The sequence below is a fragment of the Balaenoptera acutorostrata genome, chromosome 15, assembly GCF_949987535.1.
Source record: "Balaenoptera acutorostrata chromosome 15, mBalAcu1.1, whole genome shotgun sequence".
Classification (NCBI taxonomy): Eukaryota; Metazoa; Chordata; class Mammalia; order Artiodactyla; family Balaenopteridae; genus Balaenoptera; species Balaenoptera acutorostrata.
This window is the reverse complement of record NC_080078.1, coordinates 16,007,772-16,035,478: the sequence shown is the minus strand read 5'-3', so window position 1 is coordinate 16,035,478 and position 27,707 is coordinate 16,007,772. Positions and strand designations below refer to the sequence as shown.

Here is a 27,707-nt window from a genome sequence, read left to right as displayed (position 1 = left end):
AGTCCTCTGAGTTGTGCTAGTAAGGAAGATCCAGGAAAAGTGGCCCACTCTGCCAACAGGGCTTGGCCAACCACGGCATTATTTTCTTGACTCCACCAAGGCGGTTAAAGGGAGGCAACAGCTGAGGCCAGGACTTGTGGCGAATCTGCAGCCTCCCAGACCTTTGGCCGCATGAGGAAGCGGCAGGTTAGAAGAGCAAAGGAGCGCGCATCCTGTCTACTGATTCGCCCCGCCCGCCTGACGAATCTGCGCCTGTTCAACGCGCCACTCAAATCTCCCCAGCTCTGGCTGGCCTCCTCCCCTCCGCCCCGCCCCCTTATCCTCAGGGATTAGTCGCTGCTTTCGTCGCCGCCGATTCGTCAAGGACCCCAGGCCAGAGCAGCTGGATAGCCGTGGTGAAGCCCACTCTCCGGGGGATGCGGCCAATCTCCAGGCTCCCTGGGCCGCAACTCTTGAGCCTTACAGCGCGCTGGCCGAGGCGAAGCCGCTGTCCTCGGCCCCGTGGGTCTCCCGGCGGCGCCCGTGGCGAAAGTGCGAATGTAGAAGCTGTGCCCGCTGGGCCTCGCGCAGGTGGCGGTGGTGTTTGGTGCGCGCGCCGGGGAGGTGGTGGTGGGGGGGCGCCGCCACCGCCACCGCTGCGGGGCCGGGTCTCGCGCTGTCGCCGCCGCCGCCACCGCCTCGCGCCGCTAAGGTGCCGCGCGGGGTGGGGGGAGGGGGAGCCGCTCGCCGCTCGCGGGTGAGTGGGGCCGCGCCGCGCGTGCGCGGAGGTGGGGGGGCAGAACGCGCCGGGGCGGGAGGAGAGGGCAGCGGCGCGCGTTCCCCCACCCCCCGCCCAGATTCGGGGCCGAAGCCGGGTCTCGGGCTCGGTCTCGCGGTGTTTCCAACGCCCCGAAGAGGTGCCACCTCTTGGCCAGAGGATCGGGGCGCGGGGACGGGAGCCGGTGTGTGGGAGCGGGAGCCGGGCTTGGCCTGGGCCGCTGGCCGGTGAGGAGGCGGGAGGGGGCGGGGCCTGCCAGGGGGCGGGGGAGGGGTCTTGCGCCGAGGCCAAGTGGGGCGCGCGCTAGGGAGAGCGGGAAGGTAAGGGGGCGCGAGATGGGCCTGGGGCCTTGAGGAGAGAGTTGGGAGGTGGAGAGAGAATGGGGTGTTGCGGTGAAAGAAGGTACTTGGGAGAAAATCTGGGGGAGCCTCGGGTCATGGTGAGGTGTGGAAACTGGGGTGATGAGGGTACCTGGAGTCGGGGCTAGTCGGTGAGGGACAGCAAGGGAGGCAGGCCTAAGTCCTGAGCCCTCTTGCGTATTCCTCTTTCCTGACAGTGTAAATGAGCAAAGATGGATCAGGAAGGTGGGGGAGATGGGCAGAAGGCCCCGAGCTTCCAGTGGAGGAACTACAAGCTCATCGTGGATCCTGCCTTGGACCCTGCCCTGCGCAGGCCTTCTCAAAAGGTGTACCGATACGATGGAATCCACTTCAGTGTCAACGTGAGTGCCCCAGGCTTTTCCTTACCATCTAGGGAACTCAAGCCCCGTTCTCTGTTACCTCTGTTCAGCACCTAGAACTCCCATACCCATAGCCTGCCTTCTTTAAAGTGGGCAGCCAGCACCCAGCTCTTTTGCATATGGGTCTTCGAATGGGCTCTAGAGCTCAACACTGATTTCACCTTGAGCTGTCTTTCTGTTTCTGCTTTTCTTCCTAGGACTCAAAGTATATACCAGTGGAAGACCTCCAAGACCCCCGTTGCCACGTCAGGTCCAAAAACAGAGACTTTTCCCTCCCAGTCCCTAAGTTTAAGGTACGTGTCTGCTAGTCCCCTGGTGTGGTGGCCCTTGGAGGGTGTGGAGGATCCATCCTGGTAGTCCAGTCTAAGTGTAGTGTAATGAAAGGGGGTTTTCCAATGAAAGGATCACAGCCAGATCTAATAATCTCTGAGGCTGTGAGACTGAGTTGTTCTGGACAGGAGATGTGTTTATTTTCTAGAAAGATATAGGTGAGGTGTCTCAAGCAAGGGTGTTAACTTTCTGAAGGATGAAGACAGGTCTAGCTGCTACACCTATCACTGTGTACTTGTAGACAGCGCATAGCAAAACAGTGCCCTGTGTGTCGCTGCAGTTTCTCAGTTAAGGGGAGTGACAACACCAGGGACTCCACCCCTGGAGTCCTCTGTTCCTCGCCCCTTCTCCGTCTCGTTTCCTCAGAGGATTCCCATGTCCCTGTCCAGGCAGGAGACTCATCAAGCCTTGGAGCACTGGTCCTAGGAAACTGGTGGTTCTTAGTCTCCTTCGCTAATTCTTTATTATTATTCCTTTTTAAATAAGTCACTTGTGGGATTCTCTCATCCCACTTTTTTCCCTTTGTGCACTTGTCCTGGACAATCTCTTTCCCACCCACAACTTTGACTATTACTGAAATGTTGATGACTTCCAAATCTCTGATCCCAGCCAAGATCAGTCTCTTGAACCCCAGACTTATACGCTTGGTGGAGGGACAGCTCCATCTGGAGGCCCCACAGAAACCTCAAGCTCAAGAGATGTAAAACAATGATCTTCACCCCCTTAGTCCTGCTCTTCTTTCTACTCTCCTTTTACTGATGAATGGCAACACTATCTACTCAGCTGCACAAGCTAGAAACCTGGGAGTCATCTTATGATTCTTCTGTCCTTAATGTGTCACCAAGTTGTGCTGACTCTTTTTTCTGAACACGTCTCTTTTTACCTTAATTTTTCTATTTCTGTTGCCACTCCTTTAATACAGACTCGTATTCATTTCCCCTGGTTTCCTCGTCTCCGTTCTCTTCTCTATTTAATTGCTGTTATTTGTCTCTGGTTTTACTGTTCTTTTATTTTACTTTTGCTGCCAAGTCCACGTTTTTTGTGCATTGGTGTGTATGATTATTCATCTGGCGAAGCCTCATCTCCTGCCTCGATACTGCATGCCTGTGTTCCGTCCTACCACACACTTTGCAGTTTCTAGGCAATGTCATGTTATTTTATAGTTCTCTGCCCTGCGGGTCCTGTCATTTTGGTGAACTCCGGTTTATCCGAAAAGCCCAGTTTGAATGGTACCAACTTTATGAATCCTTTCCGGCCTCCACTCTGAACAAAGGTTTCCTTCTCTGGGCTCCCAAACACCCTGTCTCCACCTTTGCTGACACTTGTTTTGTCATGTTGCGATTGTGTGTGTCTGTGTTGTCTACTTTTCTGAATAGGAATCTCTTTTTTTCACATCTTTGTATTCCTAGTGCCCAGTCCTTGGTAATGACTTAGTAAGAGCTGAACTGGTGAATTATTTCTATATAACTAGTTATTTCCATGGAGGTTTAGTTTTCAGTTTGTGCGTTTCTTTTCCTGGTTCTTGTCATTATTCTGTGGTGAGAAGAATTCAGGGAAGAGATGGGTCAAGACTGATCTATCCCTTGTTGGGACCCCCTTCCCCGTTCCCTTGCCTCGTAGTTTCCCAGTTTTATCTCTCTTGGCCTCATGGATCTCGCTAAAATTTCCCAAAGGGCAAAGGAGCAGTGGTCAGTATTTAGATGCTGGACTTAACTACTGTCCTTTCCACAGCTGGATGAATTCTATATCGGACAGATCCCACTGAAAGAAGTGACTTTCGCAAGACTGAATGACAACGTGCGGGAGACCTTCCTGAAGGACATGTGCCGAAAGTATGGCGAGGTGGAAGAGGTAGAGATCCTTCTTCACCCCCGTACTCGCAAGCACCTGGGCCTAGCCCGTGTGCTCTTCACCAGCACTCGGGGAGCCAAGGAAACAGTCAAAAACCTCCACCTTACCTCCGTCATGGGCAACATCATCCATGCCCAGCTCGACATCAAAGGTGAGTTCTCCGTCGCCTGCTGCCCACGGTTGGGCTCTGGCAGAGATGGTACACGCAAATGCCTATTGGGGCCAGGCAGGTGATCAGGTTCATGATTTCTCATCTGAAACCTTTGGGCCAGGTGTGTTTCTGACATCAGAATTTTACAGAGAGTTTATGGTACAGATACGGGTTTTGTTTTGTTTTGTTCTTTTAACGTTTATTTATTTATTTACTTACTTATTTATTCATTTTGGCTACTGCCGGGTCTTAGTTACAGCACATGGGATCTTCCTTGCAGCATGCGGGATCTTTAGTTGCGGCATGGCGGGCTCTTAGTTGCAGCATGCGGGATCTAGTTCCCTGACCACGGATCGAACCCGGGCCCCCTGCACTGGGAGCGTGGAGTCTTAACCACTGGACCACCAAAGAAGTCCCCAGATACGGTTTTTTGTGTATTGTCTTTGGCAGGGTTGGGGCAGCACCCTTTAGTCTAATGTATGACTGTATTTGCAAGAAAATGTATGAAGGGTCACATTAGGTAGGATGAATAAGAACTATAGTAAATAGCCTGATGTCAGGTTTTGACACCAAATTCTAAAAACACGAGGTTTTGAAATTTTGGATTGAGAATTAGGGACCTGTATAGGTGAGTGAAGCAGTCTGGGCTTCTGTGCTAAGGAGCAGTAGGGAGGGGTGGGGACTGTGGCATACTGTCTAGTGGCATCGGAAGGAGGCAGCTGTTAGTTGGCATTAGCCAGTTTGTAGGTGGGAATGAGGACTAACATAGATAGTTTTTCTTAAAGCCAGAAATCTAGGTTCTTGTGTGAAATCTCCTGGGTTTTAAATATTGCATTCCTCCCTTGCCCTTGCCAATAGTTTAAGTGATTGTGTAGGGCAAATAAAACACAACGGTGGGCTGCGTTTAGCCTTCAGGCTGCCATTTTGCAACTTTAGTTTATAGGATGAAGAGGATGGTGGGATGTAGCATCAGACGACTGGGTTTGAATTCTAGTTTTACCACTTTGTGCAGGTTAGTTTTCTTTAAGCCTATAAAATAAAATAGGGGTACGGATCCTTCTCTCTCCTGGTGATCATCCAACATAGTAACGCATGTTAGAAGTATTTTTGTAAACTGTGAAACGTCACCCAATACATTATCTGTAGTAGTTATTAGGTAGAGATGAGGTAGAAGGACTGAAAGCCCCAAACCCAAGACTCCAAGAAATCTTAGGAAACTTGAGGCCCGAGAAAGAAGTGTGGGGACACAAAATCAGAAAGGAGTTGTTTCCTCCATCTGACTCTGTTGGTTCCCATTTTCCTCCCTCCAGGACAACAACGAATGAAGTACTATGAACTGATAGTCAATGGCTCCTACACCCCTCAGACAGTGCCCACTGGGGGCAAGGCCCTGAGTGAGAAGTTCCAAGGCTCTGGTGCAGCCACTGAGACGGTGAGAAGCTTGTGGTTGCTTTAGTCCTAGCCACATGGGCCCGGTGCTCAGATGCCAGAAGCAGCCTTTGGGAGGTTCTGGACTTCATTGTTAAGTATAGGAAGAGCCAAGGAAAAGAGGCCTAGCTTTTTTCAAAAAGCAGGGAATTGGGGTTCTTGGTTTGGTGAAGGGCATATTGTCAAATGGTGCTTGATCTCTTTTCCTTTTTCCCTGCTCCACTCTCTCCCTCCAGACTGAATCCCGCCGCCGCTCCTCCTCCGACACAGCTGCCTTCCCAGCAGGCACTGCTGTGGTGGGCACTCCTGGCAATGGCACCCCCTGCTCCCAGGACACGAGCTTCTCCAGCAGCCGACAAGACACCCCATCTTCCTTCGGCCAGTTCACCCCTCAGTCCTCCCAAGGAACCCCCTACACGTCTCGGGGCAGCACCCCCTACTCTCAGGATTCTGCCTACTCCAGCAGGTACAGCGGAAACACCCTCTGGGACCCCCAGATTCTGGGAGCTGCCACTGGGAAGAAGAAACCTAGAGTCTCTAAGAGGGAGTTGGGAGTAATTTGCCTTAGTTTCTCTGGATCCAGCCAACAAATCCCTGTCCTCAGGGAATTTACTCTCTAGCTAGGAACCCAGTAGCGTGTAGATCTTCCTTTGGGGGCAGCATAGAGGGGTTTTGGGTACTGACAGCGGAGCATTGGGGTTGGGGCATGCGGAGCTGAACCCAGCTAACCCCTCTGCACGTTTTCTCCAGCACCACTTCAGCCTCCTTCAAGCCCCGGCGGTCAGAGAACAGCTACCAAGATTCCTTCTCCCGCCGCCATTTCTCTGCGTCTTCAGCCCCCACGACCACCTCTGCAGCCGTCTCCGCCACCACTGCAGCCACCGCCGCACCCTCCTCTTCTTCCTCCTCGTTGGCCTCGTCCTCTTCATCGTCCTCTTCTTCCTCATCCTCTCATTTTCGTGGTTCTGACTCAAACTACCCAGCATATTATGAAAGCTGGAATCGCTACCAACGCCATGCTTCCTACCCACCCCGCCGGGCAACCCGGGAGGAGCCCCCTGGGGCACCTTTTGCCGAAAATACAGCTGAGCGCTTCCCACCTTCCTATACCTCCTACTTGCCCCCTGAGCCCAACCGGCCTGCTGACCAGGACTACCGGCCTCCTGCCTCAGAAGCTCCACCCCCAGAGCCTCCAGAACCTGGTGGAGGCGGGGGTGGTGGGGGGCCCAGCCCTGAGAGGGAAGAAGCTCGGACCTCCCCCCGCCCAGCCTCACCTGCCCGTTCCGGCTCTCCGGCCCCAGAGACCACCAATGAGAGTGTGCCCTTCGCTCAGCACAGCAGCCTGGATTCCCGCATTGAGATGTTGTTGAAGGAGCAGCGTTCCAAGTTTTCTTTCCTGGCTTCTGACACCGAGGAAGAGGAAGAGAACAGTACCATGGGCCCTGGGGCTAGGGACACAGGGAGCGAGGTTCCTTCTGGGTCAGGTCACGGGCCCTGCACACCCCCTCCAGCCCCGGCGAATTTTGAGGATGTGGCACCTACAGGGAGCGGGGAACCAGGAGCTACCCGGGAGTCACCCAAAGCCAACGGACAGAACCAGGTGAGGTTGGGCTCAGCCAGGGGAAGTCCCTGGGATCCAGGAGGCAGGGTGGGGAGAAGGAAGGGAACTAGGCAAGAGAACAGAGATTTGAGGAAAAGCCCAAGGAACAGGCAGTAGCTTTCTGTGACCGTCCTCTGCACCCCTACAGGCTTCTCCATGCTCTTCTGGAGAGGACATGGAAATCTCCGACGATGACAGGGGCGGCTCACCCCCTCCGGCCCCAACACCCCCCCAGCAACCTCCCCCCCCTCCCCCTCCTCCTCCCCCTCCCCCTCCGTACCTGGCTTCCCTTCCGCTTGCTTACCCTCCCCACCAGCCTGCCTATCTCCTCCCACCTCGACCTGATGGGCCACCGCCCCCCGAGTACCCCCCACCTCCTCCGCCACCCCCCCACATCTATGACTTTGTGAACTCCTTAGAGCTCATGGATCGACTTGGGGCTCAGTGGGGAGGAATGCCCATGTCCTTCCAGATGCAGACCCAGATGTTAACCCGGCTCCACCAGCTGCGGCAGGGCAAAGGATTGACCGCTGCCTCAGCTGGTCCCCCTGGTGGGGCTTTTGCGGAGGCCTTCCTCCCATTCCCACCCCCACAAGAGGCAGCCTATGGCCTACCATATGCTCTGTACACGCAAGGGCAAGAAGGCCGAGGGGCGTACTCCCGGGAGGCCTACCAGCTGCCTTTGCCCATGGCAGCCGAGCCCCTGCCCTCCTCCTCAGTCTCAGGAGAAGAGGCCAGGCTGCCTCCCAGGGAGGACGCAGAGCTGGCAGAGGGCAAGGCCCTGCCATCGGCAGGCACCGTGGGCCGTGTGCTGGCCACCCTAGTCCAAGAGATGAAGAGCATCATGCAGCGAGACCTCAACCGCAAGATGGTGGAGAATGTGGCCTTTGGAGCCTTTGACCAGTGGTGGGAGAGCAAGGAAGAGAAGGCCAAGGTGAGGGCCAGTGCCTGGGACTGGGGAGACCTGGGGCTCCACTGGAGGGAATAGACCTCCAGCCTTTTCAGGCTACACAGCTCAGAATAGAGAAGAGAGGTGATTGGGGCAAGTGGAGAGAGAGACTGTGGGCACTTGGTGGCACACACAGCTGGGCCCAGGGGAGTTGCGGGGCACACAGAACAGTAGAAGAAGCAGGAGTCTGAGAGTCAGAAGAGCTTTGTCTTGGTTCCACTGCTTCCTTGTGGTGGACGAAGCCCTTAAATCTCTCTGGGCATCAATCTGCAGGGTCTCCATTTGTAGCGTGGGAATAATAGTAGCAGCTTCATAAGATTGATGGACTGAATGAGTGGACTTTCGAGAAAATGCCTGTACAGGGGCTGGTGCGAGGGAGGTGTGGCATAGATGTGTGTCAGATGGAGAAGTGAGTAGATGCATTTCTGTATTCCTGGGGCCTGGGAGTGGTTCTGAGGCAGGAGGGAGCGCCTGGGTTCTGGAGCTCGGTCCCCCTACTGCCTGCAGCCATTCCAGAATGCAGCTAAACAGCAAGCCAAGGAAGAGGATAAAGAGAAGACAAAGCTCAAAGAGCCAGGCCTGCTGTCGCTGGTAGACTGGGCCAAGAGTGGGGGCACCACCGGCATCGAAGCCTTCGCCTTTGGGTCAGGACTGCGAGGAGCCCTGCGGCTGCCTTCTTTCAAGGTACCCAGAATTGTGATCTTGCCTAGTTGCGTGGGGAGAGGGGTTGAAGGGGGGCTTCCCTTCCTTGGAGTGAGGGTGGTTGGGAACCATGAGTGTTTGGGTTTTAAAGGGCATCATCTCTTTTCATCTCCCAGGTAAAGCGAAAAGAGCCTTCGGAAATTTCAGAGGCCAGTGAGGAAAAGAGGCCCCGGCCTTCTACTCCAGCCGAGGAAGATGAAGATGGTGAGTGGGAGGTCAGGTGAAGCAGAAAGGAGGAAAACAGCTGCTTCTATTCTGATAGGAAAGCAGGAGGCAGGGATGAAGGGGTGAAGGTATCTTGAGGGCAAGGAGCCAAGTGAAGAATTGCAACAGGTTATAGTAAAGCAGTTCTTTGAGATGTGAGAAGCTTCAGGTAGGGTTATCCCTGGATTTTAGCTGTGGTTTTTATTTCTGGTATGTTGACGTAAGTTTTCTGTGTTTCACTTTTTCCCCATAAGAGAGGAATAATCGCGAGGTTAAAAGAGGTTATCTACCCAAGGTTACCATCTAATGCTTAAGTGCTCTTAACACCCTTCCTACCAGTTTGTCTAAGTCTGAGCTATAGGTTGACAGCTTCCGTGGCGGGAAACTTCCTTACTGAGTCTGATCTGCTTCCCTGGAGACCCATTGGCCTTAGTACTATTTTCTTGGGCCAGACATAACAAAATCGCCTCACTCTTCCACCCATCGCAGAAAAAGATGAAAGATAAAATGGGTGCAATGTGTTTAAAACTGTAAAATGTCAAGTAAAATGTGCAGTTTTTACGTTTCTTTGCTGAGCTTCACCTTCTTGTCTGTAAAATGAGGTGTGTGTTGTGGGACCCTGAGAAAGATCAGTGATGGTGTGTGCAGAGCTCCTTTCCCAGGGTAGGGCTACTACTGCTGATGGTAAACTGCACTACTCATCTGGGCCTAGACGCTGAGCGAGAGAAGGAGGTTGGAGAGCCAGGACGTCCGGGGCCCAAGCCCCCAAAACGAGATGAAGAGCGAAGCAAGACCCAGGGCAAGCACCGCAAGTCCTTTGCTCTGGACAGCGAGGGGGAGGAGGCATCCCAGGAGTCCTCGTCAGAGAAGGTGAGGAGCTGAGGCACCCGGTCCCTGCCAAGAGCCTACGTCCTGAGTTCCTGCCGCCGTAGCCAGCTTCTCTCTGGGCTGGAGCCCTGGTAGCTGTGCTTCCTGGAGGACCAGTTGTCCTTCTTCTATTAATTCCCCTTTGTCCCTTTCCTTAAGGATGAGGAGGACGAGGAGGAAGATGAGGACGATGAAGAGCGTGAAGAAGCCATGGATGCTGCGAAGAAGGAGACAGAGGCATCAGACGGTAAGCACGCACAGAGTACCATCAAATTCTGGGGAAGGAGGGACCAGCCACCTGTCCAGCCCTTTCTGAGCCCACGTAACCTGCCTGCTGGATTGATTGGCCATCTTTGCCTTCCCCCCAAACAACTGCCTTTTAGCCCCATCCTTTGGAACCCTTGGCCCACTGTAAACAATACCCAGAACACTCCCTCCTGCTTACCTCTGAACCATGCTCTCCCCTGAAGACAACCCAGTACAGCCCATTTATTTTCCCAAGATAAGGGGGCTGCATTCTCCTGCTGCCCCACTGTGCCTTTCCCCCTTGGGGCACTGCTCTTCCGTTAAGGCCCGGCCACCGAGCTGTGCCTCCTCCTTCCCCTCGCTGCAGCTGCTGGCAGCAGACACACCTCTGTTCTTCAGTTGAACACCTGTCTGTTCCTCCACATTTATTGAGGCTTGAGTACACGGTTCAGTCTCTCTTTTATTCCTTTGCTCAGAATTAGATATCGAGCCCCTCCCGTGTGCCAGACACCGTTCTAGGTATTAGGGACATATCAACGACCAAGACACATGTGGTCCCTGCCTTTTTGGAGCTTACGATCGGTCAAGGTGGGGAGGCGGGGACTTGACATACTAGTGGACAAATAGTAGCACCTCAAGTAGAGATACTTGCTTTGAAGAAGATGAACTAGGGTAACGGGGTAGGGAGTGACAGTGTCAGGGAACAGGGGAAAGGTGGACTGTTTTACATCTGATGGTGAAGGGATGCCTCCGAGAGGTGCCATTTCAACAGAGGCCAGAATCATGAGAACGGTGATCTGAGAGCCTCTCTCTCAGGAAAGCAGAGGGCAAGGTCATCTGCTAAGAGTGAGGGGTGCAGACCCCTACACATCCACTTGGTCACCAATTCCTGTCCGTTTTACCGCTTCAGTGTTTCTTGAATTTGTCACCTCCCTTGTTCCTGCTCTCCTGTCTTTCTCACTCAGAGTTTGCAGCAGTTTTTTTTGTTTGTTTGTTTAATTAATTAATTAATTTTTGTCTGTGTTGGGTCTTCGTTGCTGCGCGCGGGCTTTCTCTAGTTGTGGCGAGCGGGCTATCCTGTGGTGGCTTCCCTTGTTGCGGAGCACGGGCTCTAGGTGTGCGGGCTTCAGTAGTTGTGGCACGTGGGCTCCAGTAGTTGTGGCTTGCGGGCTGTAGAGCGCAGGCTTAGTAGTTGTGGCGCACAGGCTTAGTTGCTCCACGGCATGTGGGATCTTCCCGGACCAGGGCTCGAACCCGTGTCCCCTGCATTGGCAGGCGGATTCTCAACCACTGCACCACCTGGGAAGCCTTCTGCAGCAGTTTTGACTGTTTTCCCCATTTCTGTTTCCATCCCTCTCATTTCAATCCATTTTCCAGCCTGCTGATGGAATCTTTCCTAAAATGCACACCTGACCCTGTTACTCTCCCCCATTAAGTCTCTTCCTGGCTCCCTGTCTTCCACAGGTGACTTCTCAGCCTGATGCCTTAGGCCATTTGTGATCTAGCTCCTGCTTATCTGTTCAGCTTCATCTTGCCATTCTCCAGACCCCTATTTGATTATGTTCCTCCAAGACTCTGAAATTCTTAATTTCTTAGAGCCCTTCCAATGTATTACCACTCCCAGAGGCATAGACCATATAACATTTTCTAAGCTTATTTTACCCTGGAATCCTTTTTCAGAGTCTGTTGTCCAGGCAGTGTCTATAAGACCCACTTTGGGAGAAGCTTTGGTGGTTAGGGCAAGGCTGCTTGCCAGTCTCCAGGGGCACCATCTTCTCTTACCTTTGACGTCCCCACTCAGCCCCCGCGTCTGCTGGGTGGACTCCTTGTCCTTCTTGACTTCAGCATCTCCTTCACAGGGATGCCTTCCCTGACTCGATCAACCAGGCAGAATCCAGGGCTTCCCTTTGCCTGCTCCACTAGCCCTTCATAGTGAAGTTTTATCACACTGTGGACAGATTGGGTGCTTCTCCAACTCCTTGAGGGTAGGAATCCCCAGCACCTAGCATGGAGCCTAACATATCCCTAGTAGTGAGTCAGTGAATGAACCCACGGCTTGACCAAGCGAGGGGTCTTCTCACCTCGCCTGATTCCCCCTTCTGGATTTCCAGGCGAGGACGACGAGAGCGATTCGTCCTCCAAATGTTCTCTGTATGCTGACTCAGATGGTGAGAATGATAGCGCATCGGACTCAGAGAGCAGCAGCTCATCCAGCTCCGCATCTTCTTCATCTTCTTCATCTTCTTCCTCATCGTCCTCCTCATCATCTGAGTCCTCCTCTGAAGAAGAAGAGGAAGAGGAGCAGCCAGCAACCATACCCTCAGCATCATCGCCCCCCAGAGATGTCCCTGTGCCCCTGTCAGCACCTGCGGAGGAGCCTGAGCCAGAAAGGGTTGCAGACTCCCCAGTCACACCTCTCCCCGAACAGGAGAAGTCTCCAGCAAGACCTGCAGGTAGGTGGTGTGGAACTGTTGTTGTAGTTTTTGTGTATGTGTGTGTCTGTCTTCATGGGAACAGTGTGGTTGACGTTTATTAATTGTATACGAGTGTGTGACTTTGTTGGAAAACATACAAAATTGGATGGAAGTCACTATCTCCTGTCACTCCTCCCTTGGAGACATTTATGGCCTAACACACTCAAACTGCACTGCCATGTACAGTTTTCAGAGTTAGACCAGGGTGTTTGGCTACTAAAGTAAAACAGAATGATCTTTTCCCAAATAAGTAAAAGAGAGAACTCCCAACTTAGTAAATTTCTCCTACCAATTTTTCTTAAGCCTCTTCCTTAATGTGTAGTATATGCCTGATTAAATGGTCAAATTGGATAGATAATAACTATTAACAACATAAACCCAGAACTTAATTCTGTCTTTGCTTTCCTTTGTGGATTTGTACATTCAGTTGTTATTTTATATCACACGTGTAATGTGTCTTGCTGAGTGAACTGTTCCTTCAGGTAGTAGATACTTACTTATTGAATCCTTACAGTGGGTGCAAGGGATGTGATGGTATGCACAGTAGGCACTGTTTTCACTGTCATGAAGCTTACGGTCTATAGGGAGAGACAGTTTAATCTCTACTTAAGATAATACTTAAGAAAATCTGTGACTACAAACTGTAAGAGCCATGAAAGAAAAGTACAGGGTACTCTGAGAACCTGGGCATATCTGTGAGGAAGTCTTCTCTGCTGAAGCACCATTAGGCTGAAATCAAGCCAAAGCAGGCAGGAGGGTGTGATTAGCATGTGCAAAGGCCCCAAGGCAGAGTAAATGGCATGTTGGAAGACAAAAAAGAAAGCTAATCTTCTGGAGAGCCGAGAGTGAGGGGGAGCTGGGGTGGCCTAAACTGGAGAGATGAGCGAGGGCTGGATCATGCAAAATGAGTAGGCCACACTAGGAATTTGGGCTTTATCTTGAGGGCAGTGGAATGCCATCAGAGGACTGACGTGGTTGTATTTGTGTTTTGAAAAGATGCAGTGCAGAGAAAACTTGGAGAGGGGCCAGAGTTCGTGCAGGGAGATTAAGAGGCTATTGCAGGAAGTAAGGCAAGCAATGGTGGTAACTTGGAGTAGGTTGCTCTTATGGTGGAATTAACTCAGTTTTCAAGTTATGCTTCAAAGATGCATGTGGCCTTCCAGAGATCTCTCTCGAACATTATTGAGAATCCGTGGTCTGAGATAGGCAGTGAGCACAGGAAGACCTCCTAGCACTGAGGCGCTCTGTTCTGGCCCAGAACCCATGAGAGAAGGAGCTGAGGTTCTGATTAATCCTAAGACGCCTCTCAGTCTCTCCGAAGTCCGTCGGTGGCAGAAGAGCCGATGGAATCGTAGGTCGGGGGCAGCAATATCAGTACTCTTTCATTTTCAGAGTAGGAAGAAAAAGTGGGATGTGATCAGATTTGCATTTCAGAAAGATCATTCTCACAGGAGGGGGAGGGATTTGGAAGAGGTGAGGAGGGAGGTGGGGCAGCTCATGAGACGGTTTGAAAGGATGCAGGTAAGCGAAGGGCCTGAACCAAAGCCAGGGTGGTTACAGTGAGGTGCAGGGAGTGGAAGTGGGGATGAGGGTTTCAGAGAAATTTAGAACCACTTGGTTAAACTACTTACCAGGAAAGGAAACTCGAGAACCAGAACTAGGAAGAAGGCTGATGCATTTAATTGGGGTTAAGTTTCATGTCCCTCTGGGACCTCCAAGTAGAAACAGTCAGTGGGCTGTTGGATCAATAGATCTGAAGCTATACACCTGAAACTACCACAACATTGTTAATCAACTATATTCCAATATAAAAAGTTTAAAAAAAAAAAAGATCTGAAGCTCTAGAAAACAGTAGGCTGGAAATGCGATAGGTATTTGAAAGTATGGGTGTGAATACACTTGTGTATACCTTGGAAGGATGTATGGAATGAGAGAAGGGGGCCAGAGACTTAATTGTCTTACAAGAGATAGGGGGGCAGAGTGGAGCCAGAGGAGGCTGAAAAGGAGTGATCAGAGAGGTGGGAAGGAAACCAGTGAGCTCGGGTTTTCAGAAGGAGGGAGTGGCCTATATTGGAAGGCCACAAAAGGAAAAGCGTCTGTTGGATTTGTCAGTTAGGAGGTCATTGGTGACCTTATCAATTTCAGTAGCATGGCTCAAGTTAGGGGGTGTTAAGGAGTGAGGGCAGGTGATAGATAACCAGTCTTTTGGAAGGGTAAGCTACTCTTGCGAAAGAAGACAGTTGAGGGGTGGTACTTAATAATATTAGTTAATGTTAATTGAGTAGATCCCATGTGCCAGGCCTAGCACGTTGCAAATTTCACTTTCTCATTTACTCCTCACAACATCTCTGCTACTCCCATTTTACAGGTGAGGAATTTGAGGCTTAGTGAGTTGTTCAAGGTTACCCAACTGGAATTGGAGAGACAGCAAGAAAATGCAGGGTTGGTGGAGGGTTAGCTTTTCCGAGTACATGAGACTGAAGGGACGAGGGAGCTGGTGGATGGACCAGGAGAGAGAAGAGCACTTGCTGGAGCAGCACACCTGGGGGGGATGGACGCTCTAGGTCGGATGCAGATCTCTCCGTAAATGGGGAAGCAGGGAGTTGTGGCGTTTCAGCCGAAGGCCTCCTTTTCCTCTCTTCAGTAGGAAGGCAGGACATTTCTGAGCATGAGGGGGCATGAGTGGAGTAGAAGCCTGGAGTATGAGGAGGGTGGGGAGTGAGGATGAAAGCCAGCAACTCAGAAGCCCTGCTGAGGCCGGGGGTTGGGGTGAAGGAGGAGAGAAGGCAGGTGGTTCGGTGGATTCTGGGTTAGGGGTCTACAGGGTGGAAGTGGTGGAAGGCTGCGGAAAGTAGCATGAAAGGAGAGGACAAAGCAAGGGCCGCTGTGGTCTGTGCACGACAAAGAATGAAGTTAATTTAAGGGCAGGGTGATGGGCTAGAGGGCGGGGCAATAGAGGATGGAAAATTGAACAGGTGCAGTGGGGTGAACTGAAAGGACCTGGGGAACTGTGGTCAGAGGGTAGGGGTCAGAGTGTCACCGTCCAACGTGGAGGGGGGTGACAAGGTCGGGTGTGTGACTGGTGGAGGGTAGCTGAGGATGAGTGAATGTGAGAATCTGGCAAACAGGTGGGCTCTCAGAGTCCCTTAGGTAGATGGCAGAGGTGGGAGAGGAGAGGAAAATTAAGGCCGATCCCTTGGCTTTTAGAGAATGGTAGGGAAAACCGAGCTACCAAGGACACAACTGGATAGAGGCCTGTGTGGCCCGATGGCAGGAGCCTAGGAGAGGGCTTGTCTGGTGGATCCCAGGGACAGGGGCCTGGACACCTTTAGGACTTGCTTTTTCTTCTGTCTTCCCCTCTGATTCATCGCGCTGTCCTGCAAATGGTCTTCCTCTGCTTCTCCATTCCATCAGAGGATGTCTGCCCCCACAGACAGACTTCCTCCTGTCTTTCTTTTTTTTTAAGATTTATTTGTATTTATTTATTTATTTAGGCTGCACTGGGTCTTAGTTGCGGCACGTGGGATCTTCATTGCGGCATGCGGGATCTTTTACTTGTGGCATGCGGTCTTCTTAGTTGTGGCATGAGGGCTTCTTAGTTGCAGCATGTGGACTCTTAGTTGCGGCATGTGTGTGGGATCTAGTTCCCCGACCAGGGTTCGAACCCGGGCCCCCTGCACTGGGAGTGTGGAGTCTTACCCACTGGACCACCAGGGAAGTCCCACCCCCTCCTATCTTAGAACCTTATCCTCAGGGAAGTTTCTGGTTGGGCTGGCTTGGGTCATTTAGCCATCAGTTAATGATGGCCGGGGGCAGGGAGGGAGTGGGGTAGGTCATGCCATAGAAACAGTGGCTTCTGGGAGTTGTGTAGACTGGGCAGGTAACCTGAAAGTTGCCTCCCTAAATGATGAAAGGCCCTGCCAGCTTTCCTTCAGGACGGGGATCAAAAGGGAAATCTGTGGGAAGAAGCTGAGTTGGGGGTGGCGGGGTGGAATTTGTTCTCAAGGGCCAGGCTTCCAGAGGGCCCAGTGGGCTAGGTTGGGAGGATGGATCAGAGGAGAGGCCCGCCCCAAAGCGCTGGAGAGGAGAGGATGTGAGAGGACTCGTAGGACCTGGGGGACCGGGGACCAGCACCTGGGGCCTCACTAGCTTCAGAGCGTGGGTTACTCCTGGCTGAGAGCCCAGGGGTGTCCAGACCCTCGGGAGACAGGAGGCTGAGGGCGTGTCGGTTGAGGCAGTGGATACATGTTGATCACTGCCTGCTTGCTCAGGCCAGGCCTGGTGCTGGCTGCCCTTTAGCTCTGTGGGTGGTAGGGCCAGACCTGTAGCCGCTGAGTCCTAGGCTAGGAGGTCCAGAGCAGTGCGGGGCAGTAGGTAAGACCCCAAACTCAACCCAGGCTGCCCTGGGATGCAGGTCTTGTTCTGTCACTTGCTAGCTGGGTGACTTTGGGCAGGTTATCAGCCTCTCTCTGCCTTGACTTTCGTATCTGTAAGAAGGCATTAATATAGTACTCACCTCATAGGGTCGTTGTGAGAATTAAATGAGTACTTACTGTATGCGAAAGACTTGGATTGGTGCTTGGCACAAAATTCTAGCTATTAATCTGCTGCAGACAATTTGAAGATGGCAGTTGAGAACCACCAGCCTTCTGGTTCTGAGAGGAAGATGTTACCAATGTCTGAGGAAACTGGGCAAGTCTTTACAAAGGTGGTGTCATTGAGCTGGGTCCAAAAGCTGCGTGTGGGCTTTCTGGATGGGCGAAAGGAGAGAGGCATTCCGAACAAAGGGAACCATGTGAACAAAGGGCCGGGGGCCTGAAAGGCCATGCCTGCTTGACTGGCTAAAACCTAGGATGAGAGGGCAAGTCTGTGGACCGGTCATGGGGATGGGTCAGGTCTGCAGGATAGGGTTGGGCCCTGGGGAAAGGGCTATGGTATGCATGCCTTGAGCAATGTTCAGACCCCAGCACTCAGCAGCAGGCTTGGGGGTGTCCGCAGAGGGAGGATGTGCTCCCTGTCCCTGTTAGCTGGGGAGAGACAGCACCGCCTGCTCCTCATCCTTGGGACCTCAGCTTCACCCTCAGCTTCTTTTTTTTAATTTATTTATTTTTGGCTGCATTGGGTCTTCTTTGCTGCGCACGGGCTTTCTCTAGTTGCGGCGAGCAGAGGCTACTCTTCGTTGTGGTGCGTGGGCTTCTCATTGTGGTGGCTTCTCTTGTTGCAGAGCACGTGCTCTAGGTGCGCAGGCTTCAGTAGTTGCGGCACGCTGGCTCAGTAGTTGTGGCTCGTGAGCTCTAGAGTGCGGGCTCAGTCTTTGTGGCGCACGGGCTTAGTTGCTCCGCGGCATGTGGGATCTTGCTGGACCAGGGATTGAACCCATGACCCCTGCATTGGCAGGCGGATTCTTATCCACTGCGCCACCAGGGAAGCCCCACCCTCAGCTTCTTGAGGGGAGACTTCCTGACCCCTTTCTCACTTGGGCAGGTCCACAGTGCAATTTTATAAAATAGTTTAATTTTTTATTTATTTATTTATTTATTTTTGGCTGTGTTGGGTCTTCGTTTCTGTGCGAGGGCTTTCTCTAGTTGCGGCGAGCGGGGGCCACTCTTCATCGCTGTGCACGGGCCTCTCACTATCGCAACCTCTCTTGTTGCGGAGCACAGGCTCCAGACGCACAGGCTCAGTAGTTGTGGCTCACGGGCCCAGTTGCTCCGCGGCATGTGGGATCTTCCCAGACCAGGGCTCGAACCCGTGTCCCCTGCATTAGCAGGCAGACTCTCAACCACTGCGCCACCAGGGAAGCCCCACCCTCAGCTTCTTGAGGGGAGACTTCCTGACCCCTTTCTCACTTGGGCAGGTCCACAGTGCAATTTTATAAAATAGTTTAATAAAAAGATTGTTTCTTACATTGTATCTTTTTCACCTCACTGAACAAAGAATATTGTTTGTAGTCAAAATAATGGATGCTTTAATTCAGATCTGGACAACTGCATCCTGGTTATAAAATGCAGCTGAGAGAAAGTCGTCTGATCTCTGTGTCTAGTTTTTGGATGTGGTTCTGTCACCGCCAGTCTTGGTAAAAAGACTAGAGTCCAAGTGTTTGTTTCCTTTGAGCCCCTACCCCCGCCCTTCAGAGATCGGGCTGCACATGTGTTTCATGTGATTGTCTCCATCACACCAGAAGTTCTGTGAGGGCAGGAGTGTCTGTGGGGAGCTGAGGAGTGAAGGCAGCTGGGGTGCGGACTCCCCAGGGAGGCTGGCCGGGTTCTTGCCGGTAGCGAATCTGTGATGACGGTCGGCCGAGAAGCTGACCCTCTCCCTTTCCCTGTGTGCTTCCCTCCCCAGGTTCCACGGAGGAGCCGCCCCCCAGTGTGCCCCAGCCAACCCCAGAGCCACCGGCTGGGCCCCCGGCCCCCGCCCCCCGCCCCGATGAGCGCCCCTCCTCTCCCATCCCCCTCCTGCCCCCACCCAAGAAACGCCGGAAAACCGTCTCCTTCTCTGCAGTGGAGGAGGTACCGGCCCCAGAGCCTCCCCCCGCTGCCCCACCGCAGGTCAAGTCTCCCGGCCCCGCCTCCCGCAAAGTCCCCCGGGCCGTGGAGCGGACCATTCGCAACCTGCCCCTGGACCACGCGTCTCTGGTCAAGAGTTGGCCCGAGGAGGTGTCCCGAGGAGGCCGGAGCCGGGCTGGAGGCCGATGCCGCTCCACCGAGGAAGAGGAGGCTGAGCCAGGGACAGAAGTGGACCTGGCCGTGCTGGCCGACCTGGCTCTGACCCCAGCCCGACGCGGGCTGCCCGCCCTGCCCACTGGCGACGACTCAGAGGCCACAGAGACATTGGACGAGGCGGACCGCCCGGGCCCCCTGCTCAGCCACATCCTCCTGGAGCACAACTACGCCCTGGCCGTCAAGCCGCCGCCCTCCACGCCGGCCCCTCGGCCTCTGGAGCCAGTTCCTGCCCCTGCGGCCCTCTTCAGCTCCCCGGCAGACGAGGTCCTGGAGGCCCCTGAGGTGGTGGTGGCTGAGGCAGAGGAGCCAAAGCAGCAGCAGCAGCGGCAGGAGGATGGGGAGGAGGAGGAGGAGGAGGAGTCGGAGTCGTCGGAGAGCAGCAGCAGCAGCAGCAGCGACGGCGAGGGCGCCACCCGGCGGCGCAGCCTCCGCTCCCACACGCGGCGCCGGCGGCCGCCGCCTCCCCCCCCGCCCCCGCCGCCCCCCACCTTCGAGCCCCGCAGCGAGTTTGAGCAGATGACCATCCTGTATGACATTTGGAACTCGGGCCTGGACTTGGAGGACATGGGCTTCCTGCGGCTCACATACGAGCGGCTGCTGCAGCAGACTAGTGGGGCTGATTGGCTTAACGACACCCACTGGGTCCATCACACCAATATCCTGAGCCCCGGAGGCTGGCCTTCTCAGGACAGGGAGGCAGGCCCGGGGGGGCGGGGGGGGGGCTTCCCTGCGGTCACTCAGCCAGGCACTGTCCTCCTGAGATCGTTCCTAGGGTCTGCATTGGCCTCCTTCCCTGTCCAGTTCTCTGCCACGTTCAGCTTGGGTATTTATTTCTCCCCTGGCTACCAAGCCACCATTGCTGTCTGTTTCGTGCCTCTTTTCTGCCTCCCAGAGATTTTGTGGCAGGAAAGGTGGGGTCTAAGATTTATTTCTCTCCGTCTTTCTGTCCTCACACTGAGTATGCTCAGGACCTCCAGCTAAGGTCTCCTTGGGCTGGGACTGCGGGGGAGAGAGGAGTGGAGCCCCAGGGATCTGGCTGGTGAGGACCCCGTTCTCTTCCTTAACACCCCGCACTCACCAACCTGAGCACTCCGAAACGCAAGCGGCGGCCCCAGGATGGGCCCCGCGAGCACCAGACAGGCTCGGCCCGCAGCGAAGGCTACTACCCCATCAGCAAGAAGGAGAAGGACAGGTACTTGGACGTGTGCCCCGTCTCGGCCCGGCAGCTGGAAGGAGCGGACACTCAGGTGAGGCTCTGCCCTGGTACCTGCCCACTGGCGGCATCTTCTTCCTGTTAGTTATCCTGTCACTTACCTCCTCCCTGGCCTGCACCTCACAGGGGACTAACCGTGTGCTTTCGGAGCGCCGTTCTGAGCAGCGGCGGCTCCTGAGCGCCATCGGCACCTCCGCCATCATGGACAGCGACCTGCTGAAGTTAAACCAGCTCAAGGTGAGGAGTGGGGACTGAGGAGGGAAGGGGCGCCACTGGAAGACAGCGTCTTGGAGCCCCCCACCACCCCGCCAGGGGTGGGCCGGCGGCGAGTGGCCAGAACACCCTCCTGCCCCGGAGGTCTGAGGAGAGGCAAGCAGCAGCTAGGTTGAGGGGGACGTCCAGCAGCACAGTCTGCCTTCTGCCCTCTAGTTTCGGAAGAAGAAGCTCCGATTCGGCCGGAGCCGGATCCATGAGTGGGGGCTCTTTGCCATGGAACCCATCGCAGCTGACGAGATGGTCATCGAATACGTGGGTCAGAACATCCGCCAGGTGAGGCCCCACGCCCAGCCCCTGACCTGACGGCAGCCTGGGCTGCCAACACGAGAACCATCTGGCCCTCGGGGTCCCTCCTGGCTCTGAGACTTAGCCAGTGAAACCTGCTTTTCTTTTTTTTCCCTTCCTTCCTTCAACAACTAGAAATGGGTACTAGTAAACTAGATGTTGATGATCCAGCAAAAAACATAAGGATGGTGTTGGGTTGATACGAAAGGGGGTGGTGTTCAGGGAGGCAGGGGAGGTGGGAGCACAGTGATGTTTAAACCAGGGGCTGAAGGACGCTGAGCAACTCCCAGGCCCGGGTGAGGGGAAGGGTGCTCTCCACTGTAGGACGGCACATGCAGAGGCCTGGAGGCAGGATGGTCTTAGGGCAAGGAGGTCAGTATGGCCACTTGGAAAAACTAGGGCCAGTGGCAGCAGTGTGAGGCTGGAGGGGGCTGGTGGAGGCCAGACGCCGCAGAGCTTGGGAGCTACGTTAATGAGTTTGGACCGATGGTGAGAGGAGAAAAGTTGCTGCGAAGCGTTAAGCAGGAGAGGACTTTGGAGGTTAGTAAGCTCCATCTGACTGCAGCATGCAGAGAGAACTGGAGGCTGAGACGGCGGGGTGGGGCTGTTGCAGAGATCCCGGCTGAAGGCTTGGGCTAGGCAGTGGGTCCAAGGTAGCAGGAGTCTGTGGGTCCAAGGTAGCTGGCAGGACCAGGCAACGAGTTGGTTCTGGGGAATGAGGGCGAGGGCCGAGGCAAGATGGTTTCTTGGTGCTGCTTTAGCAGCTGGGAGTAGGTAGGGCTGCCAGTGAGATAGGGAGCGAGGAGGAGCGGATGTGTGGTCAAGATGAGCTCCTGTCAGCACATGTGAAGTTGCAGTGACCGGGGGACATCTACCAGGTGTCGCCCAGCAGTTCCACTGAGGTGGATTTGGCTGGAGATGGAAGTTTGGGAGGAGTTCCCCCAACTTAGCTGGCAGTTGAAGCCCTGGAAGAGAGTGAGTTCACCCAAGGGGAGTGTGCAGAGGGTTTATCGTCCTGTTTTCTGGGAAATGAGGTACTCCTTCTCACCCAAGAATGTGGGCCCTGGCGTGGACAGCAGTAGCCGTGGGTGCCTGTTTCAGAGAGAGGGTCCTGGGAGAAGGGATGAGTAGGATTCAGTCCGTGAAACGGCCACTGTCATCTCAGGAACCGACCCAGTCCCCAGGAGTCTGGGGGCTCTCCCGTGGGCCAGGCAGACACTCCAGGAGGAGACAGTGACTGCTTCTCCTGCCCAGTGGCCAGTGCAGACTTCCCTGGGGTCCTGTGGGTGACCTTGTCATAACGGCAGCCAAAGGTATTGGGAGGTGGGGGTCCTGGAAGCAAAGTCAGGAGTCAGCGCCTTGGGGTAGCGGGTGCCAGAGGGAGAGCTGTGGATCCAGGACAGGCCAGTGCGGCTCCCGGGGTGGCAGCTGGGAGACTGTCTGGACCCCCCATCACAGGGGCCAGTGGGGTCAGGCCTAGCCCGGCAGGAAGCTGAGGGGAAGCCCCCTGATCATCGCACCCTGTCCTCTATTAGATGGTGGCCGACATGCGGGAGAAGCGCTACGTGCAAGAGGGCATTGGCAGCAGCTACCTGTTCCGGGTGGACCACGACACCATCATCGACGCCACCAAGTGTGGCAACCTGGCGAGGTTCATCAACCACTGCTGCACGGTGCGCAGGGGACCGGGTGGGGGGGAGCGGACGGGGCAGGAGCCGAGGGGGCGGCCGTGACTCACGCTGCCCTCTTCCTATAGCCCAACTGCTATGCCAAGGTGATCACCATCGAGTCCCAGAAGAAGATCGTGATCTACTCCAAGCAGCCCATCGGCGTGGATGAGGAGATCACCTATGACTACAAGTTCCCGCTGGAGGACAACAAGATCCCGTGTCTATGCGGCACCGAGAGCTGCCGCGGCTCCCTCAACTGAGGTGGGGCAGGACTGGTGCCCTCACCCCTATTTATTCCCCTTGGTGCCCTGAGCTCCCAGCCCACCCAGCCTTAGTGGGCTCAGCAGGGCCCACATGCCCCATCTCCAAATGTGGGGTTGGGGGGCCCCGAGCCTCGCGAGGGAGCCTCAGTCCCTTGAGGCAACATCCGCTTCCCTTCTTGCCCCTGCCCACCCACCCCGATTTTTTTTCTTTGCGGAGAAGAAGCTGTAAATGTTTTGTAGCTGCCAGCAGCTGTTTCCTGTGGAAACCTGGGGTGCCGGCCTGTACAGATCCTGTTCTTCGGGGGGCTGCATAGCCCCCTTGCTTTGTGTTAATGGGGACTTCCCCTCTGTGCCCTGCGTGCACCCCTCCCCAGTTTAGGGGTCTCTAGGGGCAGTGGCCATGTTCTCCCCCTGGGGGGGGCCCTGCGCCCCCAGTCCTGGGGACTCTGTGCCTGGAACCCTGCCTCGTCTTCTGTTCCTGCCAGACCCTGTGGGTCACCCTCCCACCCTGGTGTCTGGAAGCTCCGGCTTTGCCAGGCCAGGATGGTGGGGGGCGGGCCCTTCCTGTTGGGCTGGACTGTACATATGTTAATAGCGCGAACCCAACGCCACATTTTTATAATTGTGATTAAACTTTATTGTACAAAAGTGCTTTGTCAGTATCTTTGGGGAAGAGCAGGGTGGGATGGGAGTTGAGGACAGAGGGTGGGGCAGGTGAAGACAGGGAAATAGGTGGCCTGAAGTTTGGGGTGGCTAGAGGGGCTTTCAGGCAAGATCCCAGACCTGCAGACTCAGCCACCATCACTCTGGGCCAGCAGACAGGCTGCGAGAGCCATCCAGAAATCCCCCGCCAAGGCCAGCCAGTGTGGGGCCAAGGTCAGGCCTCCCTTCCCTTCCCAAAACCACAGCTGCTGCTGGGCTTCTGGCCTCCTGGGAAATCCAGCAAGAGGGAAAGGCTGATATCATGCACCGGGAGTGAGGTCCCCCTGCCTGCTCCATTCTGTGGCTGAAACCCCTACTCAGCACCCACCCGGCAGGTTCTGGCTCCCCCATCCCCCTTGCCCAAGTTTTGCTGGAACCAGATGCCAGTGCAGCCCGGAGCGGCCACCAGAGGGTGCCCTGTGGCAAGAGTGTGGGGGGCGGAGAGGTGGAGGCTGGGCTGGCCTCTGTTCCTGGAATGGGCCAGGAGGGAGGAGGAGCAAGCGGAAGGGGACGGTGTGTCGCTGGCCCAGGAGACTATAGAAGACGGCCTCCGGTGGCCTGGCCGGTTTGGGCGGCCTGGGACCGTGGCTGCAGGTAGGCAGTGGTGATGCCAGGGCCCGGGGGTCCCTTCCCCCAGTCCCAGCCCTTTTCGCCTTCCTCTACACTGCCTCCCCAGCTCCCTGCCAACCACCCTTCGTTTTTTGTCCCAGAACCTCTCCCTCCACCTCAAACCCTGACCCCTTCCTGCACGCCAAGCTCTCCCCCTTATCTCGGTAACTGCAGCTGGCAGGGTCAGAGGGCAGGTAGCCTGGCCACTGCAGCGACAGCTACAGCCTCCAGAAACAGCTCTGGCCCCTGGGTCACTGCTCCAGGCCACTAAGCCAGGGGCCCCTCCTAGGAGTAACGGGGCCGCTGGTGCTGGGGCAGTTGGCGGCTGACAACCCAGGCGCGCCAGTGTCTCTTTCCCCAGCCAGGCATGGCAGACTCTGCACAAGCCCAGAAGCTGGTGTACCTGGTCACAGGTGGCTGTGGCTTCCTGGGGGAACATGTGGTCCGCATGCTGCTGCAGCAGGAACCCCAGCTCCGTGAGCTGCGCATCTTTGACCTACACCTGGGTCCCTGGCTGGAGGAGCTGAAGACAGGTGACTGGTGGGGACGGGGTGGGGGCGGGGGAGGGTGTGGACTCCCTTCCTTGTGGAAAAGATGATGCCTGTTATGTTCTCCAGTGCGAATGGATAGGATGAATGAGTCACACTGGGAAAATGTGGCTCCCAAGGGTGTGGGCCGAACCCAGCAGCTGGCTGACAGCCTCAGCTCTGACATTGCCTCTGGCTGCCCCTACCCACTCCCAGGGCCCGTGCAGGTGACTGCCATCCAGGGGGACGTGACCCAGGCCCACGAGGTGGCAGCAGCTGTGGCCGGAGCCCACGTGGTCATCCACACAGCTGGGCTGGTGGATGTGTTTGGGAAAACCAGTCCTGAGACCATCCATGAGGTCAACGTGCAGGGTGAGATGCTCCTTACCTGTTCTGACAATGTCCTCAATACTCCCTGGCACATGGCCTGATCTTGGCTGTTTGTTTCCTGCCCCCCTCTTTGACCTTGACCTCTGTGATTCTCCTGTGACAATCTGTCCTGTGGACACTTCTGCCCCTGTCATGGCAGGCCGGCCCTCACTGACCTGCTGTGGTTCTCCCTGGGCCTGGGGAAAGAAGGCACGTGTCCTCATCCAGCTTTGGGATGGGGAGGGGAAAGACGCAGAGGGGGAGGAAGCTTCAGCTTGGATACACCCCCGCCTTCCCCCAGGCACGAGGAATGTGATTGAGGCTTGTGTGCAGACCGGAACACGCTTCCTGGTCTACACAAGCAGCATGGAAGTTGTGGGTCCCAACATCAAAGGCCAGCCCTTTTACAGGTGAGCTGAGGTTCCCCCAATACTTCAAGGGCCCCATCTCCCCTCAGCATTAAGAATCTTCCCTCTCCCCCGACTAGGGGCAATGAGAATACCCCATACGAAGCAGTACACAGACACCCCTATCCTTGCAGCAAGGCCCTAGCTGAGCAGCTCGTCCTGGAAGCCAATGGGAGGAAGGTGAGACTGGAGAAGATGAGATGTAGGAGACGGGGGTGGAAAGGGCTGCCAGGCAGAGGCAGAGCCAGGGCCTGTGGGCTCCTTCTTTTTTTTTCCCTTTTGGCCGCACTGCACGGCATGCGGGATCTTAGTTCCCCCACCAGGGAATCGAACCCAGCCCCCTGCGGTGGAAGGGCAGAGTCTTAACCACGGGACCACCAGGGCAGCCCCTGGTTTTTTGTTTGTTCATTTGTTTCTTACTGTGGGCTCCTCTGCATCCTGCCCTGGATTCCTTCCATCTCCAGCTTGAGGAGATCAGGGCAGAGGGCAAACCACCAGGTCCTAGGTCTTAGCAGTGCCTGCCTTTTGCCCCCAGGTCCTCGGGGGGTTGCCCCTCGTGACATGTGCCCTGCGTCCCACCGGTATCTACGGCGAAGGCCACCAGATCATGAGGGACTTCTACCACCAGGGCCTGCGCCTGGGGGGTCGGCTCTTCCGGGCCATTCCAGCCTCTGTGGAGCACGGCCGGGTCTACGTGGGTGAGGCCGGGGCTAGGCGTTGGGGGAGGCCAAAAAAACAGGGCAGGACCCACATGGTTCTGGGGCGAGGGTTTGTTCTGTACTCTGGTTAAAAAAGGATGGTCTGTACATGGGCCAGAGCAAACTCTGATATGTGGACCTCGTCTGCAGGGGCCACAGAGAAAACAGTGTCCGTGCCAGCTGGGAAGGCTGAGGTCAATACCATGTCATAGGCTGAGGAAAGGGCTGCAGTTTTGTGAGCAGCATCTTCCCAGGAGAGGAGAGGGGGAGCATCTGCCCAGGACTAACAGAAGAAGGAATAGCATCCACATAGGCTGGCCTGGGAGGGTAAATGGCTACAGGGGCCTGGGAGAAAGCAGCCTTCAGCAGGGCCGTAGTTATGTGGGCAGCATCTACGTGGGCCCAAGGACAGGGTGGCTTGTCCATGCCTTGGCCCAGAAGAGAGCAGTATCTACATGGTTGCAAGGGCACTCAAGGACATATCCGCCCCCGGTTCTCTCCTCGGCACCCCCCTCTCCCCCCCGTACCCACAGGTAACGTGGCCTGGATGCACGTGCTGGTGGCCCGGGAGCTAGAGCACCGAGCTGCGCTCATGGGTGGCCAGGTGTACTTCTGCTATGACAACTCACCCTACAAGAGCTATGAGGACTTCAACATGGAGTTCCTGGGCCCCTGTGGACTCCGGCTGGTGGGCACCCGCCCACTGTTGCCCTACTGGCTGCTGGTGTTTCTGGCTGCCCTCAATGTCCTGCTGCAGTGGCTGCTGCGGCCGCTGCTGCTCTACGCGCCCCTGCTCAACCCCTACACGCTGGCTATGGCCAACACCACCTTCACCGTCAGCACCGACAAGGCTCGGCGCCATTTTGGCTATGAGCCCCCGTTCTCCTGGGAGGAGAGCCGGACCCGCACCATCCGCTGGGTGCAGGCCATGGAGGGCTCAGCCCAGTGACGGTGGAGCTGGGCCTGGAGGCCAGCATGGCACAGCCATCCAGGTCCAGAGCCCTCAGACCCTGGTGGGGAGGGAAGACTGCATTCTAGAGCCGGAGGAGGGGTCTGGTGCCAGACTGGCTGTCCTAGAGCTCTCCACGTTGTAATTCATGAGCCTTGAGCCTGTGTCCTAATACCCCTCAGTTCTAGGGCAGGGTTTTGGAGCAAGTGTGTCTTCACTCTCAACCCAGGCCTGACGGCTGGTTGGCGAGGGTCTGATTCCCCTGACGTTCTCAACGGTCCCATCCCATTTCTGGCTTTTCAAGCAGGAAGTGGGTAGAAGTTCCACAGGGCCTCGTGCTGGACCTCGGATATCCAGGTGTGATCCTCAGACCCGGATTCAGAGTGAAGATGCTTTCTGGCTCCTCCCACCACCTTTGTCCCTCCTTGGGGGTCATAGTCCCATTATTTTAAAACATTTATTACCTTTGGACATTTATCTTTTAATTCTCTTCAACGAAGGCTGAGGAAATCTGTGTATTTTCACCTCTTGCCACCCCTCTACCCAAATCAGTTCCTGCAACACTGTTTGATCTCTGCCTGAGGATGCCCCAGTAATGCTGTACCAGTCCAAGCCCTGGATTAAAACTCCTTCTCCAAGCCCGTGTCCATCCACCTGTCCAGCTCCCACACCCGCCTCCCACCATGCCTCCCACTCCCCACGGCGCCCGTCCCGTG

At 55.3% G+C, this 27,707-nt stretch overlaps 2 protein-coding genes across 12 annotated transcripts; both read left to right on the top strand.

Moving 5' to 3' along the window:
* The first annotated feature begins 391 nt into the window (after positions 1-391).
* On the top strand, positions 392-23,372 carry SETD1A (SET domain containing 1A, histone lysine methyltransferase). Of its 6 annotated transcripts, none has more exons than XM_057529442.1 (19): positions 392-531; positions 1,314-1,478; positions 1,694-1,789; positions 3,558-3,828; positions 5,139-5,260; positions 5,493-5,722; positions 6,007-6,856; positions 7,005-7,790; positions 8,313-8,489; positions 8,624-8,711; positions 9,424-9,581; positions 9,738-9,825; positions 11,936-12,277; positions 18,644-19,678; positions 20,098-20,270; positions 20,363-20,473; positions 20,666-20,785; positions 22,333-22,470; positions 22,554-23,372. In XM_057529442.1, exons 2-19 carry the CDS (start codon positions 1,329-1,331, stop codon positions 22,725-22,727), a joined length of 5,109 nt encoding a protein of 1,702 aa, XP_057385425.1. In that variant the 5' UTR covers positions 392-531; positions 1,314-1,328; the 3' UTR covers positions 22,728-23,372. The 6 variants fall into 6 exon arrangements, with proteins under 6 accessions (XP_057385425.1, XP_057385424.1, XP_057385427.1 ...); XM_057529441.1 differs by having other exon boundaries at positions 433-570; XM_057529444.1 differs by lacking the exon at positions 392-531 and adding an exon at positions 604-736 and having other exon boundaries at positions 11,990-12,277.
* A 538-nt stretch (positions 23,373-23,910) lies between these two features.
* Positions 23,911-27,630, top strand: HSD3B7 (hydroxy-delta-5-steroid dehydrogenase, 3 beta- and steroid delta-isomerase 7). Of its 6 annotated transcripts, none has more exons than XM_057529061.1 (7): positions 23,911-24,026; positions 24,455-24,574; positions 24,785-24,940; positions 25,239-25,347; positions 25,425-25,524; positions 25,880-26,042; positions 26,576-27,630. In XM_057529061.1, exons 2-7 carry the CDS (start codon positions 24,490-24,492, stop codon positions 26,989-26,991), a joined length of 1,029 nt encoding a protein of 342 aa, XP_057385044.1. In that variant the 5' UTR covers positions 23,911-24,026; positions 24,455-24,489; the 3' UTR covers positions 26,992-27,630. The 6 variants fall into 6 exon arrangements, with proteins under 6 accessions (XP_057385044.1, XP_028023480.1, XP_007186498.1 ...); XM_028167679.2 differs by having other exon boundaries at positions 24,407-24,574; positions 25,479-25,524; XM_007186436.2 differs by having other exon boundaries at positions 24,407-24,574.
* Positions 27,631-27,707: the final 77 nt, after the last annotated feature.

What these genes read in the sequence shown, in the direction of transcription:
- HSD3B7 (XM_007186436.2), top strand. Translation starts at nt 24,409, where the DNA reads ATGGCAGACTCTGCACAAGCCCAGAAGCTGGTGTACCTGGTCACAGGT. An exon ending in CCATGAGGTCAACGTGCAGG is followed by an intron (nt 24,941 to 25,238) that starts GTGAGATGCTCC and finishes GCCTTCCCCCAG; the next exon opens with GCACGAGGAATGTGATTGAG. An exon ending in AAAGGCCAGCCCTTTTACAG is followed by an intron (nt 25,348 to 25,424) that starts GTGAGCTGAGGT and finishes TCCCCCGACTAG; the next exon opens with GGGCAATGAGAATACCCCAT.
- SETD1A (XM_057529442.1), top strand. Translation starts at nt 1,329, where the DNA reads ATGGATCAGGAAGGTGGGGGAGATGGGCAGAAGGCCCCGAGCTTCCAG. An exon ending in TGCCCAGCTCGACATCAAAG is followed by an intron (nt 3,829 to 5,138) that starts GTGAGTTCTCCG and finishes TCCTCCCTCCAG; the next exon opens with GACAACAACGAATGAAGTAC. An exon ending in AAGCCAACGGACAGAACCAG is followed by an intron (nt 6,857 to 7,004) that starts GTGAGGTTGGGC and finishes GCACCCCTACAG; the next exon opens with GCTTCTCCATGCTCTTCTGG.